This window comes from Taeniopygia guttata, chromosome 1A, assembly GCF_048771995.1.
Source record: "Taeniopygia guttata chromosome 1A, bTaeGut7.mat, whole genome shotgun sequence".
NCBI lineage: Eukaryota > Metazoa > Chordata > Aves > Passeriformes > Estrildidae > Taeniopygia > Taeniopygia guttata.
The window spans coordinates 22,346,987-22,369,015 of record NC_133025.1 but is presented as its reverse complement, the minus strand read 5'-3'; the positions used below and the strand labels follow the sequence as shown (position 1 = coordinate 22,369,015).

The 22,029-nt window shown below is 37.1% G+C and overlaps 1 protein-coding gene across 4 annotated transcripts in view; it reads left to right on the top strand.

Moving 5' to 3' along the window:
• Positions 1 to 22,029, top strand: part of CPED1 (cadherin like and PC-esterase domain containing 1) — a 145,677-nt gene that overhangs the window by 109,844 nt on the left and 13,804 nt on the right. For 3 of the 4 annotated variants that reach the window (XM_030257047.4, XM_030257054.4, XM_030257061.4), the window contains exons 17-18: positions 13,282 to 13,399; positions 18,671 to 18,807. In XM_030257047.4, coding sequence (XP_030112907.4) covers positions 13,282 to 13,399; positions 18,671 to 18,807 — 255 coding nt within the window. Of the gene's footprint in view, positions 1 to 13,281; positions 13,400 to 18,670; positions 18,808 to 19,226; positions 19,357 to 22,029 lie in introns of those variants that run through there. The other variant, XM_072921400.1, reaches the window with a different exon arrangement.

The following is a 22,029-nucleotide window of genomic DNA, read 5'->3' as shown; positions in this document are numbered from 1 at the left end:
TGCATTGCACCTGTGTGCTCTCTGCTCCCTTTGGTGGTTGGTCAGAGCCCCTGGGCACTCCCTGGCTCATTGCTGTCAGTGCTGCTCACCTGCTTCTCACAGCTGTGCCCACTGGGGATGAGGCTCAGCTGCAGCCCCACTCCCAGTTACCACAAACTGTGTACCTACACTACAGCCTCAAGGTAACCCATTTCTTGCTTTATAAACCAGAAATACTTGTGGAAGTATTGTAGTATTCCAGAGTGCTACACTGTGCAAACAGATCTCTACAATTAGTTGACAGATGCGGAGCAAAAATATGTGGTTAGATAACCCCTTAAACACTGCATGTGTTGGTTTTGCAAGCAGCAAGTTATTCCAGATAAAATCATGATAAACCATGATCAGTTTGCTTCTACTTTGTCGTTTTTCTGACAGTGTATCATGATTTGACATGGTATTTTTTTATACCATTATATCTGTATGAGGAAAGTGTCAGATTAATGACCTTGTACCTCAGAAAAGAAGGACAAACAGACCTGAAGAACTCCTTTGTTGGAAAAAAAAACTTATTATATGAGTTCTATCTAGTAGGGTGCAAACATGAGTATTCAGGGAACTTACACTTTACTTTAGCTTCTGGTATTTGTGACATTCAATATAAAGCATGGTGAAACAATAGAAATTACTTTTGTAACTTGCTGTATTTGCTTGTGGAGAGGTACTTGTTAGTCTTGTGGACCTTAGAAATAATTGCACTCAACAGCTGACATTGAGGTCAATCAGAAGACAGGGAAAAAATGTCTTGGGAAGTGCCCAACTTCTTGTAAAAACTAGTTATGAGCAGCACACTGCCGGTGGACCGTCAGCACTCAAATAATTATAGCACAGCTTTTGTTTGGCTTTAACTCACTAGCTAACTTCACTGCTTCAGTCAATTACTGGAAGTAAGAAAGGCAGAATAGGACTGAGAGAGCTTTTTTTGCTTTACATGAAATGCCTTACAGCACATTCAAGTCTCATTTAATCATAGAACCATTAAGGTAGGAAAAGATCTCCAAGATCATCAATTCCAACCTTCATTTTCATGAACCTTCGCTTTTGCATTCTGATACAGTGAAGAGGTTTATATTGTTTTACCAGGAGGAAATGGATCATCCCTAAGCCATTGAACTTGGCAGTGGGAAGGCCACTTGCAGCTTCTGCATGTCTGGGATTTCATAGCTGCCTTGAGGTAATTTGTTGGACCTGTGTTGGACCTTTCTATTCCCCACTATGCTAGATGATGGAGTTCATCAGGCTAAAAGGAGCTTATTTAATCCCCACAATCACTATGTGGTGTTCTATTAAAATCACTCTTTGTATGGACATTTTGTAGTGAAAAATGGTAAGCTAGATTTTATCTACTACATGTTTTCTTTGAAGTTAAGTCTTTAGTATGAAAATAGTAATGCAGTGCTTTCAGACTAGCAGCCAATCTTGAGCTGTTTCCTCCTATGTTATTCTTTCAACACTGTAGGGTAGTAGGTTTACTATTGTAAAATAGAGGAATTTCAGAATATTTCAAAATATTTTTTAGCAGTTGAAAACAATTATTTAAGCAATTATATACAACTACCATAACACAGCACATCTAGACAGTCATGTGTTCTAAGAAAACAATTTATTGTTTCTATAAAACCCATATCATTCTCTTTCACCTTTCACCTTTCCCTTTTCTGACCTTCCCTCAAGATTTCTTACCGTCTTTCATATGCTGGTAGTATGAAAAAATAATTGGAAAAAGACAAGAAGTTCTCAAACATCAATACTTTTCTAGAAGTATCCTCCTCTGATTCAATCATGCAGAAGTGCCATTTTTGTGAGAGAAATGGTTATTAACAGATTATGTGGGAGGATCAGCACAGCAAAATTATTCCACATCTGTGTAATCCTATTAAAAAAAAAAGACTGTAAAGTTTGTACAATATCTACTGTTGTCAGATGATGAAAAGGCTGTAAAAAGGATGTGGAAGGAAGGAATTAAAATGAAGTAAAAGCAAGATGACAAAATCCTTGCACTAATACTTAATTTAACTTTTCTTTAATTAATATAATGTATCTAATACAGATTACAGTTTACAGTATATAATGGAACCTGATGTATGCTATATACACTTTATACACTGTAGTCTGATATTTATTGGAATAGTTCCTTTCCATTATCTCAGTACATTTGTTGGTAGTAAATCCTCTAAGTCTGATTCGAACTGGAATTTTTTTTGTTTTCTGCAACAGCCTTGTCTGCTGCAGGGCCAGAGTCTCAATGTTCACAGTAAGTTCTTGCAGCTCCTTTTCACATGGAAGAGAGCTGGCACTGGAGAGAATTTGGTCTGTGTGATTGGCTCAAAAATTTTAGGACTGTTTTGTAGAGCCTTTTTTACTACTGGGAAGACACTGCATAAAATTCTTGTTCGAGATAGCCATTATCTTACTGAGGAAAGTAGGAAGATGAAAAATAGATGGTTAAAATCTAAGAGTGTAGGCAGGTCCAGGGCAATGCATCAGCTAGACTGTTCATCTAAGGCAAAAATATTGAAACTATAATATTCATTCCATGATTTTAGAGCTGCTTAGGAAGCATTTCTTGTAATTAAATAATCCTTTCAATCAGAAAAACAATGTGAGTCATAATGTGTGAGGTTTTGCTACAGGATGTGAATGTATTCATGCCAACTCTGCTGAAGGAAAACTTGTTCCACATCTCCAGAAAGCAGAATTTACAATGATTAATTTTATTAGTAGACACAAGAAATAAACACTAAACACCTTACAGGCTGACCCAAAATACTTAGGAAAGGTGGAGGAGTCCACAGCTCTACAGAGAGTTTTTTCTTTGAAGTGATGAATCTCGGTGAGTGAGTTTCACCTGGGCTGGGAACATTGCCCACATCCAAGTGTAACCTCTATCCTTATGAGAAAAACAGTAGTTAACATGTTTCTAACATCTCAGTGGAAACTATCTGAGTCACTTTGATTCAATTATGTTTGTTGTGCTATGCTGACAGTATTATCTGTGTCCTCTTGGCTCCCCAGACCTGAAGTAAATCACAGAAATCTTCCAGATGTCTCCCTATAAGGGAGAGTGAATTTCTGTATGAAAGTATTTATATAGGTTGGGAAATTCTGTGTCCAATAAGATGTAATTAACTGCCTTAATATCTTGTTGACAGAGCCTAAATTTTGATTTGTAAGGTTTTTTTTTTTTTAATTTCTGTTTCCACTATGTCCCATCTCTGTGCTAATGTGATCTCAATTTTTAGCAAAGCAAAACTTCGACTCACCATCACTTACCATTCCTTCTGTAATAGAATAAATCATTTGGTTTTCAGAAGTAGTTGGTTTTTTTGAGGGAGGTCTTGTTCAACTACTGGCTGCTTGATTACTTTAACTGAATGAAAAGTACTTGTAGCAAATTACTGCAAGAAGGCTGTTGGAGAAAACATGGCAAATTCTAATTTCAGCCTGCTTATTTGGCACTTATTTGGCATGCAATCTGTTTCTGTCCATGTGTGAGAGCTACCTGCATGCAGTCTATTGTTCAGTAAGCCATCAAGCTGTAATCTTGCATTTTCAGTCTGCTGTCCACCAGAAGGCAAACCTTTAATCAGTATCTTTAAAAGAGATCAGGGTTAGTAAAAATCCATTATATTCACTTCTGTGATTATAGCAGCCAGTGTGCTGCAAATTCATTAGAGTCAATTTCAAACTCATTATAGTTTAGAAAATAAATTCCTACATGGCTAGTTTTTTAGGTCTTCTAGGAAAACAAACTTACCCATCTTACTTCTGTGTCCCAGCTGTGTATATTAAATTAGTATCTGGGAATATGTGAAATTTAGTGCTGGTCACAGCTATTAGACATCAATGAAAATATTCTAACTCAAAGGCCCTTTTGAATGAAATACATAATGACTTTCAAAGTCAAATCAGTCCTTCATTGTGGTTTTTTTTTTTTTTTTTTTATGGTAAGCCACAGTGTGGTATAAGGGAAGCATAAATAATAACCAGATTCTGTCTGTAAATATATTTATCTTTTCTGTTTTGATACAGTCTCTGTTATGAGTGTTTTCAAGAAACTTTAGTCTCAAATGATGTTGGCTTAATTCCTTTAAAGTACTTTTATTTTTACCAAAGCTTTTAACTGAAGACGAAGAAAGGAGAAACCACCACCACCCCACCACCCCCCCAATTACTTCTTAATCTTCCCATCGTCTGACTCTTTTTCAAACATGAAGTCATAGTCATATTTTTTGCACTGCCATGGGCTTATACAGCACGTTCTGAATATAAGTAGCTGCAGCTGGAGTTATGGATAGTGTTGGATGGAGACCTATCCATGCATTGCCTATGTGTCCCAGAAATTTGCACAGATACTTTCTCTAGTGTCATTTACATATTCTTAGTTTTAGCTCTCACATTTGTTGTATAGGCAACATTGCCTAAACTTTACCATTTAGATTTTTCATTATGTATTTGCTGGTTAAAGTTAGGAAAATTTGTGTAAATGCTCTCTGTCTAAAAATATACTTTCTCAAGGTCTCTTGACTAACTTAAGCAAACAGTCTAATGTTATAATAAGAGAAGGATCTTATCTTTGGCCAGAAAAGCCTCAGAGATTGATTCTTTATCAGAGATGGGTTCTTTATTGAAGGTCACTTTAAATACAGAGCCAAATAAAGAAGAGTAAGGCAGCTGCTTGCAAGATTGCCAGGCACTATGATCTGGCTCCCACTGAGCTGCTGGGAAAGCTCAAGATGTAGGGATCACCCCTGCTCAGAGTGAGGTTATTGCAATGAGCACATACCTATTTCAGGTGCCTCTTTTCTTGGCACCTTTCAAATGAGAAGCAGTAGTGGATCAGATGGCTTTCCACAGTAAAAATGTCCACAGGCTCAAGTGTAACGGAACGGGGGCCTTGTGTTCCCCTGACTGTCTTTATATAGTTGGGTGATATTTTTCAGTTCATGCTTGAGCAGACAAACCATTTGGAACATTCTCACCGGTGAGCAAGAGTAGGTCCTTTCACCAGCAATATTGTTGTCTGAAGTGGAGGGTGTTTGGCTCTTGGGAATTGACTCAAATGAATCAAGTGTTCAACATGACTGCTGTGAGCATCTGACCCTGTGTGTTCCCTGGGGCACCATTAGCGACAGGCAGCATCAAAGCCCATGGCTTCTCTGCAAACACATGTCAGTGCAGACTGTAGATGTGTAAAGGGAAATTCCTCCTGTTGCCCACAAATACAAGCGTAGTATCCTTTATAGTGAAGCTTCCATGCTTATGTAGACTCTGTCTTTACATGAAAGGCAGGAACTCATGGGGTTTTTTGGCATTGTGTGGGAAGACAGTTTCAGAAGTCTTCTACCTGGTGTTTCTGAGCCTGTATAAATGGTTTTCTCAATATTCCCCAGACCACGTGTGGCTGTGATGTGTATTCCAATACATACCATACCAAACCAAGGAGAACTGAATTTCTGTATAAAGCAGTGTGTGAAGCAATTCCTTAAACAAAAAACATTTTTATTTGCCCATTACGTACATTACATTACACTTTGAAATCTTGTTTTCAGTCTATCCATGGCTCACTAATAATCTTTTCAGCCCTTTGGGCCCCTTTAGGCTCAGTTTAGAAAAAATAGAGTAAGAGAAGGTATACTGATGTTCCTGTTTTGTTTTGTTTTGTTTTGTTTTGTTTTGTTTTGTTACATAAAGGAAGCAAAGGAAACAGAATCAGTGCTCCTGTTGAGCTGATTTTGCAGAATTCCATTCTTCTGCATCCTGTCTGGCAGTCACCAGGCTTGCTATTCGTGATTAATATTTTGCTGAAAAAAATCAATGTTACATTCCTTTTCTGATGTTCAGGTAATGTCAAGGAGAATCCAGGGCAATCAGTTGGATACAGAGAAACATTTAGGGATCCTGAGGTTTAGGGAAACAGAACATGTCCAAGCAGTGTAACCAGGCTCATTATGTACTGTGAGTGTTGGTGAAATAAAGCTTGCACAGAAAGGTTTAATGTTTTTTCTAGTAGAACATTGGCTATAACTGGGGGGAAGAAAACACATGCACACACACACACACACACATAAAAAAATGTTTGGGTACAATCCTTTGCTAAACCTGAAATAGAAGAGTTCCGTTTGTAAATCTTGAGAAGATTCTCTACATGCCAGCAGAGTGATTAGGGAGTCAGATATATTCCCCCACAGATAGTGATATGGAAAGGAAAGTATCTTAGATTTATGTTTCTATTGGAATTATACATCCAATCTTAGGTTACAACAGAACCTGTCCTCCACTTTGAATTGCCACATGATCTCTCAGGGATCTAAGTACCTAGTTCAGTCAGTCCTTTCTCACACAGCAGTTATCAGGGACCTAAAGGCACTCCCTCCATCCAGTTTCAGCCTATGTTTCTTATACACACCTAGTCACACCCACACAGTGGGTTCAAGGCTCTTTTCAAGTCAGCATTTAATTGTGTGTACAAAGCAAATGCAACCAGCTTCCTTGTGAGAGTCTGAGACACAACTGACCAGAATATCCTACAGCCCCCTGACTGGAAGGAAAACACTGGGAGCTTGAACTGAAATATCTGCTGCCAGTCAGTTCAAAGGGAAACTTTGAACTGTGCTTTTTACATCACAGGTAAAATGTTCTACTAGGGAAATACCAATTCATTCTTTATGCAGTGCACACTCCCAGTAACATGTCCTGTGAACACCTATTAGATCAAGCATTGTTGGCAAAGGGATTTTAAAATTCTATTAGTGCTGAAGGGGCTGACTTGCATATCTCTGTGAGTTGTGGGCAGCTTTGCCTATGCTAAGGCAAGAAAATTAGTCACTTAGGAGGATGGTGGTAACTGAATGAGGGTTTTGAGATGATACATTGCAAGGGTGAATAGTCTTGGATGGAGCTCCAAGATACAAAAAAAAGAGGCAGAGTTGTGAATTGGATGCAAACATCCTAAATCTCTCCTTTGAATCCTAACCTTAGTGTGCTCCAGCCCTAAATAAAAATAAAGTTAATAAATGTACTTCACCATCTAAAGGATTTGGTGCTGGAAATGAGAAGTACCTTTGTTACAGTATACCCTGAAATACTGAGTTCACATCTGAAAAGCTTGCTTACTGTGAAAGCAGCTTCAACAGTAGTGTTGGCAGATGTATAGCTCACTGAACCAAGTCCTAAGCTAACATGTTTTTTTCAATGCATTGCATTCATTGTCAGAGTATTTAAACTTAAGAAATCATGAAGGAAGAGTAATGCTTTTCAACTCATTCTTTCTCTCATCCCTTTTCATACTTTCTGATTGTAGTGATAATTTTTCAGTCTGAGAAGTTCTGCTGTGTTTGTCATGGCTGTGACATAAAGGTCTTAGCCTAAAATCAAAGGGACAAGTCTAGAGGTCAAGTGCTTGCACTTAGGAGGCTTAGAGTATAGATTCTTCTGCAGTGTGACCTGTGAATGCCAAATACCCTGAGTACGGGAGGGTAGAGATGAATGCTTCTTATAAAAAGTCACAAGGCTGTAGGATTTCCCAGGTAGTATCGAACATTTTTTACCTAATTACCAGGGAAAAAGTCAGGGTTGCCTCAGCACTTTATTGAGAGAACTATAAATACATAATAATTCCTTTGACTATCACTTAAAACATTTACTTTTTGCATCATCAAAGCACATCGTTTTCTCAAGCTATTACCCATTTTCAGATAGTGGACTTTGCAAAATTCAAATCAGTTCACATTCAGAGCTTGCACTTAAAAAGATAGATGCAGAGAAGAGGACAAAACTGGAATTGAAAACTGATGTAGCTCTTAAAGATTTTCCAGATCAACATTATTGTATCACTTTTTAAACTAAAAAACACCAGAACATAAACAGTAAAATCCCTCTGTTTATTATTCCTTGTTCCTGTTTTATCTTCCTTTTTAAGGAGGAGAAAATACTAAATTCTTTTCATTCCTCTTCTTTCTTGCTTTTTGTACTTTGTTTATAAAGCATACAAGCTGGAAATCATCACTGTTCTTGCTTGGGAAAAATATCATTAGCTTCATAGGAAAAACATGTTCGCTAAGAAAGCACTTGTAAAATCCATGCAAATGTTAACTACAGATACTGAAAAAACAGTACCCAAACAACCCCTCTGTTATTATAATAAGGTACATTTTGAAACACTTTCTGAAATTAAAGTTTCTAGTATTCTGTTCTTAATGGAGTTGGAGTTTCACATTCAGTTGTCTTAGTTCAACTAATTCTGCTGGATCTCTGAGCTGTTCAGAATGATAATTCACAAGACTTTGCTAGATTAAGAGTCATGCTTTTTAGGTCTTAAGTGAATAATTTTGTTCTATGGTTCACAAGCACTTTGTTTGGGAGCAGGAAGGCAGACAGGGTCTAACTGATGTGCATATTAAATGGAATTGAATCAAAATCCTTCCTAGATTAAAAGGATTCTTTTATATTCCCCATGCACATAAAAGATACTGAACTAGTGTTATGAAACTTGAAATATTTTCTTAAAACAGTTTCATAGCTTTCTCTGAGGTTAGCATTCTTAGTGCAGAGGAAGACACTGCATTTGCTGTAGTCAGGATGAAATTTATTTGTCCATATAAACAGTAAGTGCTTTAAGTCTTTGTGGAAAGGCATCTCTTGGGATTTTCAAAATTTCTTTAGCAGTTAGTAAAGGTACTCTGTAGTTATGACAATCATCACTGGTTAAAGCATGTGACATTATTCTCAAAGAAATTTTATATGCAGAAATTTGGGACTGAGAAAAATCATGCAATTTAGGGTATGCTTCTATTCTTAAGAAACAATAATATCAATTATTGTAACAACACGCATAGCACAATTAAGAACTTAAAAACTATTAAGACTGATGGCTGTACTTTATCCACATATCGAACTGTTCTCTGATGCCCTGACACCATGACCAGTATCTCAGTTTTTTGTATCATTCCCGATCTCCTACTCATATCTGTGTGCTGCATTTTTCCACTCAGGTGTGCCCAGACTCCTTTTCTAAAGTGTTTTTGTGGCCCCTACCAGATCTGTGTGGAAATTAGCATCTCATAGTCTTTTAATGTGTTATTTGTGACAGTCTTTGGGGTCATTGGGGAACTATTATCCCATATTTGCAGATAGAACTTATTACGTTCCTTTAAAAAATACTGTGGTGATATAAAATACAGTTTCTTTGCTTTAAAACACAGCTGTAGCACAAGGACACATTACTCCATCAGTTCATTCCATTAATACTGTATTCTCTGTTTAATGGCTTTGTTTGTCATTTGATGTAGACAATGTCTTTATGTATGTCGCACACAGTGCTTGATGGCTAATTATAGTCATTGTTTCCCACCCAACAGCAGTAGAGAACTGAAATTTCTTGGGAGAATGCCTCTCCTTATGACAGGTCTCTAGAGTTATTGTGCACACACACAAGTTTCAGTTCAATCTAGTAAATTTGGGTGTTGAACTGAACTGGCCTGAACCTCTGGATCTTTAGAGGTTCATCTATCACTGACTAGTGCAGCTGGACAGAGGGAGACAGTTGAATAAAGAACAATATGCCAACTGTTCATTTATTCCTGCCATATTAAGAAAGTTAATAGAGTGTAGCTAATCTATCTGCTCACAATTTATTCCTTAGCAATAAGATATAGTGTCTCTATTTCATGAGCTCACTCTTTGACTAATTTTATTAGAAGTCCTTCCATAGCATCATTTTTAATCACTTTTCATTCAGTTTTAGTTATGTGAAAATAGTAAAAAAGGATGGACTAAAGAGACATGAAAGGATTTCTTGAGAAACTCAGGTCAGCTTAAATAGAAATAGATCAAATAAACTTAAGTTAGTGAGCCTACAAAGACCAACAGAGAAGTGTTCTCAATTAGCACTTTCACATGAAGCTTTATTCTGCCATGTCTAAAGTGCAGTCAAAAGGAGTGAGACAGCCCTGGCAACACCATGAGAGGAGGCAGGGCTGCAGTGCCTGGAGGACCTGCCAGGTTGATGGGCAATGCTGGCCAAGAGACCTCAGGGAAAGAACTGACAGGTGGAGGGGTCTTACACCTTCTTTACCAAGCACACTCAGTGGGGTTTATCTCATCCCCTAGTTCTCAGCCATGCATAGGTTCTGGATGTTAAAAAGATGCAGGATTTTGGCTACATATTGGTTGTATGCAACACTAAAAAAAAATCCATATATTTCTCTTGTTATTTAGTTTAAAACATTCAGATACATTGATCCTTTATTAGACGGGTAGGGGTAGTCTTCAGTGATTTGGGCTGGGTACAATTTCAGAAATGAGTACTGAAGCAGAAATTGCCTGTTTTTCAGCATTGAGCCCACCACTCCCAGGGGTTTTCATATAAATGCAAGGACTTTTACTGAGTAGCTAACTGTAGAGCCTGTATACAGGCATTCTGGGAGGGAGTTTCCAAAGCACTCAATTCATTAATGTAAGTCTACTTCCACCAAAAATTATGTTTTTAGCCACAGCTGTGAATGAACAGTTGGATTATTCCATAAAAACACTGAAAAGCCTTCCTTTCTATTTAAAAATGCCTTCTTAAGCTGATAGGTAGCAGCAGGTGTAGATGTTAAAAGTAACTTTATTTTTTTTATGGTGCTCAGTCACTGCTAGAGCACCAACTGTTAAAATGAACACAGATGGGCATTTTTTCCCTAATGGTATGACTTCTCCCAGGAAAGTCATACCATTAGGGAAAGGTTTCTTACCTTCTTTTCTTTTACTGCAGTTTTCAGAGTAATCATTTTTCATTAAGGTGAAGGTGGTGCAAAAGGCACCACAGCAATTAAAAATCCAGTAATAGTTAAATTAGATTTTTTTAATCTGAACCATTACTGCATCTACAATGGTCTTCACTGTATGACATTCATCCCATGACATCAGCTGCAAGCTTTATAATGTTTTGTTCATCTTTCTGCCTCTACCTGTGAAATTTTAAAACTGGTTATGATTTTTTTTTTTTTTTTTTACTATTTATATATGCCTGAGTAAAACTATGTACATATATGTATATGCATAGGTACATAATTGAAAGGAAATATAGTTATTGGTTATTCAAAGGTGAACTAAACAAACAAAATTCTTCTTAAAGTAGGCACCCAGACTATAAATAATTAAATACCATGAACTAAGCCCCAACTATTTTGAAGGTAATAATTGAGAAAACTCAGTGAAGTAACAGGCTTGAAAATCTGTTTAATCTCTTTAAAACTAAAACATTATGAAGAATCAGGTTCACTACATTGTGATCTGAAAGAGACAAGGAAATCGTCATTTCGCATAGTAGATGGACTCCAGAAATGTTCACTCTCTAAGTATCTACTGATGTTGATTAAAAGCCATGTAGATGTACAGAAGAAAGCTTTATTCCTCTTATTTGCTAGTGTCCAGACAATCTTCCATAAAGATAAAAGAAAGTTTACTATGAAAAGCCACACCAATTTTATAGTCAGTCCTTAAAGTGCACGAAAGTACCTAATGCAAGGGAATTTTTCTTTTGATTCTAATCCAGAAATTACAAAAGCCTTTTTATGTCTCCTTTCTAAAAATGAAGGTTTGTGGGAAGAACAGACACAGAGCAACAACTATCATTTAAGTTTACATGTCTGGCTCTCATCTTTGCCAGGAGTGTGTTTTGTAAACATACTTTGGATCACGAGATGTTTCATCTTTGGGCAAGGAAAGAAGGATGTCATGTCACCACAGCACCTAAAGAAAACAATAAAAAATCTGCATGCATTTAGAAAAACCCTCAGTGTGTCATATATTTATGGAGCTGCAGTAAATCTTTAGCTGCCACAGATTCATTTTGCATATTTAATATGTCAATGATGGTAAAGGATTGGTCTCCTACAAAGGTAAAAATGAAACAAATATGTCTTGTTCAGGGATTCACAATCTCTCATGACATGACAGTTTAGATGTGAATTGCAAATTAATGCAAGCAGTGTCCTTTATTTTGAAAATAAAACAAAGGGAATCAGTCCCATAGTTCCCTGCATGTTGGTTGTAGTTAGCAAAAAAAAAAAAAAGCCACAAAAAATTGTTGTTAATGGTATTCCCAAATAAATGTGATTAAAATAAAATTTTGTTTGCTTAAATTCATACCCTGGGCAGAATGAACAAGAAAATCCCTGTTATTTTATGGCATTATGTTGAGGATAATGGCAGCACATTCAGGAATTTGGGGCTCTCTTGTGAAGTCCTGTGCAAATTGTTTTACTGCAAGGTAGGAACTTTCTGATGTTAATGTTAGTTGAAGTTATACTGTCAAATAGCTGTACAGTGTGTCCAGATTCAGGGACTCTAAAACACAGTTTAATACTAGAAGATACTGTGCCATTCATTTTGTCATAACAGCTTTCCTAGTTCAAGAGATTAAGTATAGAACAGGACAACTCACATGTAACACTTTTTTGTTGCTTATTTATGCACAGATATTACCATAAACCTCTGAAGTCACTGAAAAGAGTTTTTAAATTTTTTTTTCACCATCATGGACTTTTTTGAGATCAGAATAATTGTGAGACAACTATTTCATCTTGCCTCTTGATTGCATAATCAAGAACTGCCAGTATTTACAAAATTCCAAGATGTGTTCATATTGCTATGTGCAGTGGCGTATATTTTACTAACTGTCAGTACCTTGATTCTATTAGGACTTAATTGTCCTTTGCTCATTGATGAAATTTAGGCACAGCATCCTAGATGTTGCATGATTTCATGGCAAAAGCAAATGATACTATGTAACAGTTGTGAAATTAATTTTAGTACTATTTTAGAAAATAGATTTTTTTTTTCCTTTAAGCACCTGTATCTCCTGAAGCTGTTTTAGGGCATTTCATCACAGAAGTGAATCCCATATGACTACAAATAGACATACAAAATTCCTAAGGGCAAATAGGTAGAGATTATATAATGTATAGAGACAACGTGATGTTACATGAAAGGTATGTATGTTTGACTTAATAAATTTTATTATATCTTTAGCAAATGTTGGGTCATGTATGTTTACTGTGTATTGAGATAATTTATTGCAAAACCTTTGTCTGAATGGTAAAAGGATTTGAAATTTCATATTAAACTATATATTGAAGAGCTAAGGATCAACTAATTGCAGAACTACCCCAAATAACTTTTTTACTCCTGAAGAGGATTTCAAGGTGATGTGGATGGGCACAGTGCTGTCATTTTCACACATTCTATTTATTTCAGGACTGTGGTTCCAAAATTCGCCCAGAGGAGTCCTGTGGCTTGCAGCCTCTCTCTCATGAATACCTCTCAGCAATTTCACAGACAGTGTTTAAGACCTGTGAAGCTGGAGACACAAAAGGTTTGTACCTTTTTCCCTGAAAATTAACCTCATCAAATAAAAACTAGAAAAAATGTTACCTCTTTGATATGGATATGCACTAACCTATGCACAATGAATTGAACTAATCATTCCAAATTTGTAGCAGCCAAAGTATATACCAATCCTGCAATGAAGAATGGCAAATGGCAAATTTCCTGCTAAAACACTAATATTTCTTAAATAAGTTAAATTTTCAGAGAAGCCAAGCAATGTCATTTCCCCTCATAAGATAACTCAAAAATTCTGCAGAAATAGGTGGCATACACTGTACTTGAGCTATGTACAGAGGCTGAGATGGAACAGCAGAGATAAAGATATAACCTTACTTCTTCTGACATTAATGGTAAAATTTAGAAGGCTGCTTTATAGTTAAGTACAACCAGGAGTTCATTACTCATTTCTAATTCTTTGATGTAGAACAGAGACAGTAATTCAGGATCCAACCAAAGACAGAAGTGACTTCCTCCTCTCCTAGTCACCATGGCACTTCTTTAGAGGAAGCTCAACACCATACCAAAGATGCACTTAATTTATACAATTTCTCTCTCTCTCTCTGTCCCTCTTATAATCAATAAATGCAGATTAGAATATACAACAGAGGAAGTGTCTTTCCTCCGTGTTTACATCACGGAATGAAATTATGATTTATCTACTATAAAAATCTTTCTTCTTTCAAAAGTTCTTTGATTCACAACCAGTTTGAACCAGGGTATCGTATCAAAATTAGCTCATTGTTCAATATTGTTGCATTACCAATAATACAGAAGTCAGCAAACATTAACTGTGTTTTACTTCTCAGAGGGAAAGAGAGGAAGAGAACTAAAAGAGAACATGAGAGCCCAACTTGTGCTAAATTCCTGCAGATGAATCAGGTTACTGAAGTCTGTAGAAATGTGGTTTGTAGCAATAAAAAAATCTGTTGTGTAAGATATCACAGATTCACTTCTAATTTTCTGTTGTTGTGATGCATATATTTTAATTATATCCCACTTTCCATTCTTCATACAACTGTATCCAGTTTAAAATAATTCTGTGTGATCTCTGTCTGCATGCAGCAGCTGTCTGGATTTGGGTCCAGCAGAGACATAAATTGATGACCAACCAAATGAATGTGTCCTTTGGTTACAAGGAGTAAATCTCAGTTTGGACATAAGTCCATTGGCCTAAGGCTCTTTATTCTGTAGCAAGTCATGTCCTTTTAAAAATATTTTTTACTCTTGTTTTTTTTTCATCAATACAGCTAGAACAAAAAGGAAAATACTTCCATAGCCCATTCACAGAGAAAAAGCTTTTTGAAGATCTTAGAGTACCAAATAAACACCAAATACAGAAGTAAAGCAGTCATAAATCAACAAATTAGCATCAGTTTAGGTTAAATATTTAGATTTTTAATTACCAAGCTAGAATAGTATTTTCTCTTTACAATGATAATTGCTTGGCACTATAGAAAAACCTTGATTTTAAATTTGAAGGCAAAATATGTTTAATTGTGGCTATGACAATGTAAAAAGATAAATAAAAATAAAAGACTCTGAAAGAAAAAGCAAAACTATCAAATTAAGTGTATAGCTGTTATTGGTTAAAACTTTCAATTTTAAGCTAATATTTTTTAAATTGAAAGTAAACAATCCTAACTTATTATTTTGCAAGTATATTTTTTTTCATGCCATTTTATGAGAACAGTTTTAGGGAGTACTGGCAATGTTTAATCTCTAATCTTAAGAAGATTTATGTACTCAACTGATAACTACTCTAATGAGCCAAAAATCCAGCTTTCACTCTTCCTGTGGAAAACTCCTACTTACAGGTTTTCATAAAAGTTTGATTATGCCAATTTTTAATTTATGAAGAAACTAACAGTGTGTCTCTCTTGCTGTCATTCACTTAATTGCTGGTAAACTTGCCCTTGCCTGACAGAGCCAGTGTTAATGCTTTTGCCTGAAGCACCACAAAATGCTGCCTGATTGAAATGGTGCTGAAAGCTGCATTATGTGCTGCTAACTTATATAAGTGAGGAAAGAGCAACTTAAAATTTCTATAGAATATAAGCCTAATTTCCAAACTAATATTGTTTGTAATTTTTCACTGTTCTCTTCTTTTTTATGAGATTCATTTTATCTTTTAACACAATCTTATTTTTGATGGTGAAGAATGCATTGACCAGCTCTTGGGAAATTGCAACAGGAAAAGTTCAGAGCAGTTGGATTTAAAGTGCATATATTTACATGCATCATTAAAAAAATCTATGTAAATACAAAACCAGAAATTATTCTGTTAGCATTAAATGCTAGTGCTTCCTAAAAATATGAATTTATTTCCATATATCTTTATTCTCAAATCTTTTTAGATTTGCCACTAACCTTTAGCAAATGCCAAAAACCTGATCTATGTTTTTCTTTAATATACCTAGGGAGCTATTGAGCATAAACCAAGCTATTTAAAAGAAGATTTTTAAAAGTTACTTGTCACTTTCAGTTGCCAAAGTTTAAACTTTTATTGTTCAGATATTTGGCTCCTCAATATTCATTTTATATAGCTCCACTTTTGTAGTTTATTACCTTAAACTAAATCAGTTTGTAAAAGTATGGGATGTTTAAAAGAAAATTCCATAAGATGAGGGATCTCATATGTTTTAGACATTGCCAGAACTTTTTTATATTTGGGTTGAAAGAAAAATTACAACATCAGGAAAAAAATAATGAGTTTTCATATAATTTTAAAATATAGGTCACTACCTGGAACATCTCTCAGATCATTTACTACAGTAGTGGCAGGGTCTGAGTCCAGACTTCAACCAACCATTCTGTCCCTGCTCTCGTAGTCAAAAGATACAAAGCAGTGAAAGGTGTTGGTTGGCACCTATTGCTGGGTTATCGGATACCTGGCACTTTTCGATTTCTTTGTGAGACTGCTGTGAAACTGGGAATGACCATTTAGTCATGGGTTGCAAAGTGGGAGCCAACAGCAAAATCCACAAGTAGCAATAGAAATCTTGGAGGAATACTTAGAAATCTCAAAGTATTCCTGGCCCCAGTGGTGGCCAGGAGACTACAGCCTGGAAAAAGGGTCCTCAAAGTCAAGGGAGGGTCAGCATGAGTAAGGGACTCACAACAGTCAGCACTGGGAGGCCACAGTAAGAGAAATTGTTTAAATTCAGCCTTTGGTATCCCAGCTGAGGAGGGTATTCATTTGGAAGAGAACTCCCTGCTCCAGAACATGATTATCTACTTTGTAATTTCAGATAATTATTCAATTTAACCCTTTGATAAAAATTCTACATAGGATCTCTCTTAGGGACCAAAGTTCAGGTCTCTTTTTCACACAAAAATTACCAGGTTCCAAGCACGCTCTTTTCCTGTCCTAATGAATTTTGAACTTTAAAGTGGTCCTTAACTGAGTGGGGAATATTTGCCCTAAGAGCTGCATGATTAAGATGCAGAAAATGCAAGTTTGAAACTCCTCTGAGCAAGAAGCATGGAGTATCTCTAGCTTCCTGCTTGCACCCTCCTACTGTGGTCCTGAGTGTCCCTCCTTCCTCTGTCCATGCTGTGAACTGGGCTGTTGCCCAGCACAGCCTCCACAAGGCACTCATGCCCATGGGAGAAGGGGAAGCTGGGTTATGCTCACTGAACCACAGTGTGCTCAAAGCCAGTGTCCAGGGTTTTGGTTAGGTTCACTGGTTCACTCTGCTATAATTTTCTCCTGTGCATCTGAGGGTGGTGTATGTTTGGCACAGCACAGAAATAGGGGCAGTTGTGCAGGGTACACAGAAACTGGCATTGCATGGTTGTGGCGCCATGGGATGTATTTGTGCCTTAGATGTACCCGTGAGGGCTCCCATACCAAAAAAAAACCCTTGATGATTTTATTTAGAAGGACTTCTTTATCTGCTTAGATGACTCACCCTGCTACTTACCAAAACATAGTGACTTGGACTTTTGCCTAAATGGAAACACAGGCTGCCTCCCTGGAAATTCTCTTGCTCCTGAGGTAGCAGCTGACTCTCCCAAGGCCGTGGGGATCCTTCAGGGTTTCTTCACTCAGCCTTTCCCTTGGGTTTCTTCACTCAGCCTTTCCCTCCATCCCTGGCCAGGTGAAATGTCAAAAGGAAACCTTGGGTTTTTTTGCTGTGGCTTCCCATGCAACAGCAATCCATCAGACACAACTGACTGAGCTGCTGCCTGGTAGCAGTGGTGGGGACAGACTCTAAGGCCAGGTCTGATCTCCAAGTATTTGATTTGGGGCTGTTTTCTGGGCTGTGGTGAGAGATCCATTTGTGGTAGAATAGCCCGATAGCACTGACACAAGGACCTTAGGCCTTTGCACTCTTAATTGTGTAATGTCTTTAATACGATCAAAAAAAGGTTTTGCTGGCAGTTACATAGACACTGGATGATACTGTCAGCACTGTGTACTTATAAGATCTAGAAAAATACTTTCTTTTGTTCATTCAAATACAAAGGCAACTCAAAAGTTTTCTGTCTTCCTTCAGAAATTAAATCCCACAAGCTTCCAGTAGAATTTTGCAAAAGAATCATTTTAGAAAACCAAAATAACAAAACCATTTAACCTTAGATAAGAGATTACTAAAACCACTGATCACAAGGCTCCTAATCTTCAAAATTATTTTTGTAAATAAGATCAGGCTCTAATAAATCACATATGTTATTCATTTAACTCTACTGTCTTCTTCTGGAATGTATTTGTGTATTCTGGGACAGTCCTCTGAATTCCCACAAATTAAAGAAAAAATAGTGTATTGGAAGAAAAGTCTTAATTTTGTTTCATTTTTATATCAATTGCTCTCAACCATACACCCAACCTTTAGATGTTTCATTGTAGATGAGAATTAATCTTCAGACATGTCTGAATGTTAATATTTTATTTTTGCATTCAACCTCCTCACCCATTTTCTCTTTCTCATATCCCTTCCATTGAGAAAAGACAAGCCGCTACAGGAAAGGCAACATGTATTCAGAAATGAACCCACAAATGGCTGTCAAATTTGATCATTTGCAGCTCTTTCAGGAAAAGGAAAAAACTCCCACCCTAACTAAATTAAAAGGGCATAACATAGTGACAGGAAACAGCCTCTTCAAAGGGTTGGAGGGCATTTAATTTAGAGAAAACTCCCTTATGAGGTTTCCTTACTCATACATAAGTTGGCAAATACTCAAAAATATCTTCCTGTGCAATAAAACTACTCAGAAGAATGCAGAGGAGGTGCTGACATTCATTGCTGTTTCCCAGGGCAATGGATTGTCCCTTGCCTCAGCTGCTCTGACAACAGGACCTGCGACTGGAGAGCAATAACATGGCAGCCCCACGGCTGCCGCCACTCTGTGCTGGCCAAGCCCGAGCTCCAGCGCTGCGTGGAGGGCAGAAAGGTAAGTACCAGGCTTTACACTTTAATTCATTCTTATTTACTTGGAAGCTTTCAAAATATTCTTAAGATTGATATGTGACAAAAATCCCTTTTTAACTAGAGAAATATTTGGGTGAAAAGTTCACAGGGATGAAAACCAACCTTAGTCCTACTTTAGCCTCATATGCAGAGACAGTTGCCTGCTGCTGTTTCACAGAGGATCTTAGGTCACACCACTGGACTTTCAGGACATACAGTGTTTGTGATTAGCAGTCAGACCTGCAGTGAGTACACATGGACAGCAAATGGAGGACAAATTTGCATTGTTGTCACAGTTTTGTGTTACATAAAAGTTGGTTTTCTTCTGATGCATACCTAATGCATGGCATTGCTTGTGCACACTAATCTTACCAAGTCTTCTTGCACATTCTTTTCTTTTAGTGAAGCTTCTAAAGTGGTTGCTTGGAAATACAAGGTCTCCTTAATAAGCATGCTATGACTGTTATACTGTTGAGAGGGAGCTCTGATCTGAGGCTCAGGTACCTTACTGAGGATACAAGTATCCAGAAAGTAAGTAATTGACTGTTATAAAGCTCTTTAAAGTATATTGCCTAGGTAAAAAAAATAGTTACTAAAAGTGGAATTTTGATAAAATTCAAGAGCATTTCCTTATAGACATATACAAAAACAAAAGTCTTTCAATTAACATTTTCTCCTTCATTTCTGATAAATTTCTTGCCCTGCACAAGGTACTTTATTGCCATTTTGCTTTATTTTTGCCTGTGGTTTTCTCTATTACTATAGAGCTGTTGGTTACTCCTAGAATATTTTTCTAAAAAAATAATGCTTTTTATGACAGAGGAGAAGTTCAAGTTGCTCCTCATGTACTAAACAAGCTCTTCTGGATTGACCACAATAAAAAAATATTCAAGAATTTAATTGCTTTGCTTTGGTCTTTAATGTCCATGGACATCAGGCTGCTTTGACAAGCAACCACCCTTTGGTCAGGCAATCAAAAGACAGCAGAGGAACAATATGCCTCTGTGGAAGTGGATTGACAGGGTATTGCTGAGAGGATTTGCTGACATTTCCACATCCCACATGTGACCACTCATATTGATGAGTGTCAAAAAGAGGACAGCATTTGTAAAGACTTTATAAAAACCAAGTAATGTCTGTGTGAATTTTAATTTCTTAATTCAAATTTCATGATGTTCTGTCTGAAGTCACTGATCTATTCTAGTGTCAAATGACAGCCAGAGTGAGCTACATTAACACCTTGAGAGAAATCTCTGTAACTAATAGCACTTGTTTCCCATTCTGCATCTTTTACAGAAGTCTCCTGACACTGTCTGATAACCTTTGCTGCTCTGTAGAAATCTGCTGAGTTACCTCTGTTACCTTTGCTCGGATGTATATTTAATTGGTTTATTCTTTTAAAGTCATCACTCTAAAGCATGTTCCCCTTTTAGTGTATTTCTCCTATCTCTTTCTCCCAGATGTTATTTTTGTCATAACTTCGTAGTGATTTTAGTTTTGTCTGAAATTCACAGCACAGAAAGCTGGTTGGAATGAGTCCAAAGAGGGCCCATGAGTGGATCACTGGGCTGGGGCACTTCTGCTATGAAGACAGGCTCTGAGAGCTGGGGCTGTTTAGTCTGGAGAAGGCTCTGGAGAGGCTTTAGAGCAGCCTTCCAGTATCTGAAGAGAATCTAGTAGAGAGATGGAGAGGGACCTTTTTACAAGGGCTGTAGTAATAGGACAAGGGGGATGGTCTTGAGCTGAAAGAGGGTTGGTTTAGATATCAGGAAGAAATTCTTTACTCTAAGGATTGTGAGGCTCTGGCAGAGGTTGCCCAGAGAAGCTGTGAACTTGCAATCCTTAGATCCAGGCTGGATGGGGTTCTGAGCAACCTGGACTACTGAAAGGTTCCCTGCACATGTCAGAGTTGAAACTAGATGATCTTTAAGTGTTCCATGATTCTATGATCATGATAAGACATAAACAGCATAAGTCTGTGATTACATCTTTTAATTTAAATAGGAGGTGTTAGTCTCTATACCATTGTCAGATTTCAACTTTGTTAGCTGGAGGCTGTTTTCATGTGCTTCTCTATTAGTTTTATAAGGAAGAAAAAAATTTAAAAGCCTACTTTGAATGAATATGAAGGGAAACATGCAACGATTAACCAGTGCTGTGCTGTGTTCCAGACTTGTGTTCACTTCAGCAAGTGATGAATTAAGATGTAAAGTGAATGCTCTATTTGACGTAAATGCAGCACATGAAAGATCAACTGTGTCTTTAAGTACAACCCTACTATTTTTCTTGTGTTCCATGGAACAATGGTAAAAGGTAGAAGATATCTCGTGGTCACTAATTTCTTGTATTCATTTGTCAGTCTTTCTGAAATATATTTATGGTCACCCAAACAGAGCACATCTTTCCTACCTGCATCATAATTAGGCCTTCAAAAAAGCTTTCTAATTTCCTTTCTAACTCCAGGCTGCTTTTATTTATTATATTAAAATTGATTTGTTTTCCAAAGCTCATCTGAGCTTTATAATCTTTCTCTGTAACTGAAATCCATTTCCTTAGCTATGAGTTCCGATTGATTTCACATCATCATTAACTGCTGTTTTAGTTTGTGTTTTAGTGCATATAAAACTGTTTGAGCTAAGTTGTTTCTGTGTGTTTTGGTTTAACCTAGCAGGCAGCTGTACACCACACAGCCATTCACTCACTTGCCCACAGGGATAAGGGAGGCAATCAGAAAATAGATAAAACTTGTGGGTTCAGAAAAAGACAGTTTTAGTAGAATGGAAGAGAAAGGGAAGATAGTAATAATAGTACTATTATTATTATTATTATTATTATTAATAATAATAATAATAATAATAATAGTAAAAAATACACAAAGTAATGCACAATGCAATTACTCAACACCCACTGACTGATACCCATCCCATCCCAGAGCACAGGTGCTGCCCCCAGCCAATTCCCCCCAGTTTTATTGTTTAGCATGATGCCATATGGTTTGAAATACCCCTTTGGCCAGTTGGGGTCAGCTGTCCAGGCTGTGTCCACTCCCAGCTTTTTGTGCCATTCTCCTCTCTGGCTGGGAAAAATGAGAAGCAGAAAAGTCCCTGACTTAGTGTAAGTGCTGCTCAGCAACATGAAACCCTCCGTGTGTCACCCACATTGTTCTTATCCTGAATCCAAACCACAGCACTGTACCAGCTACCAG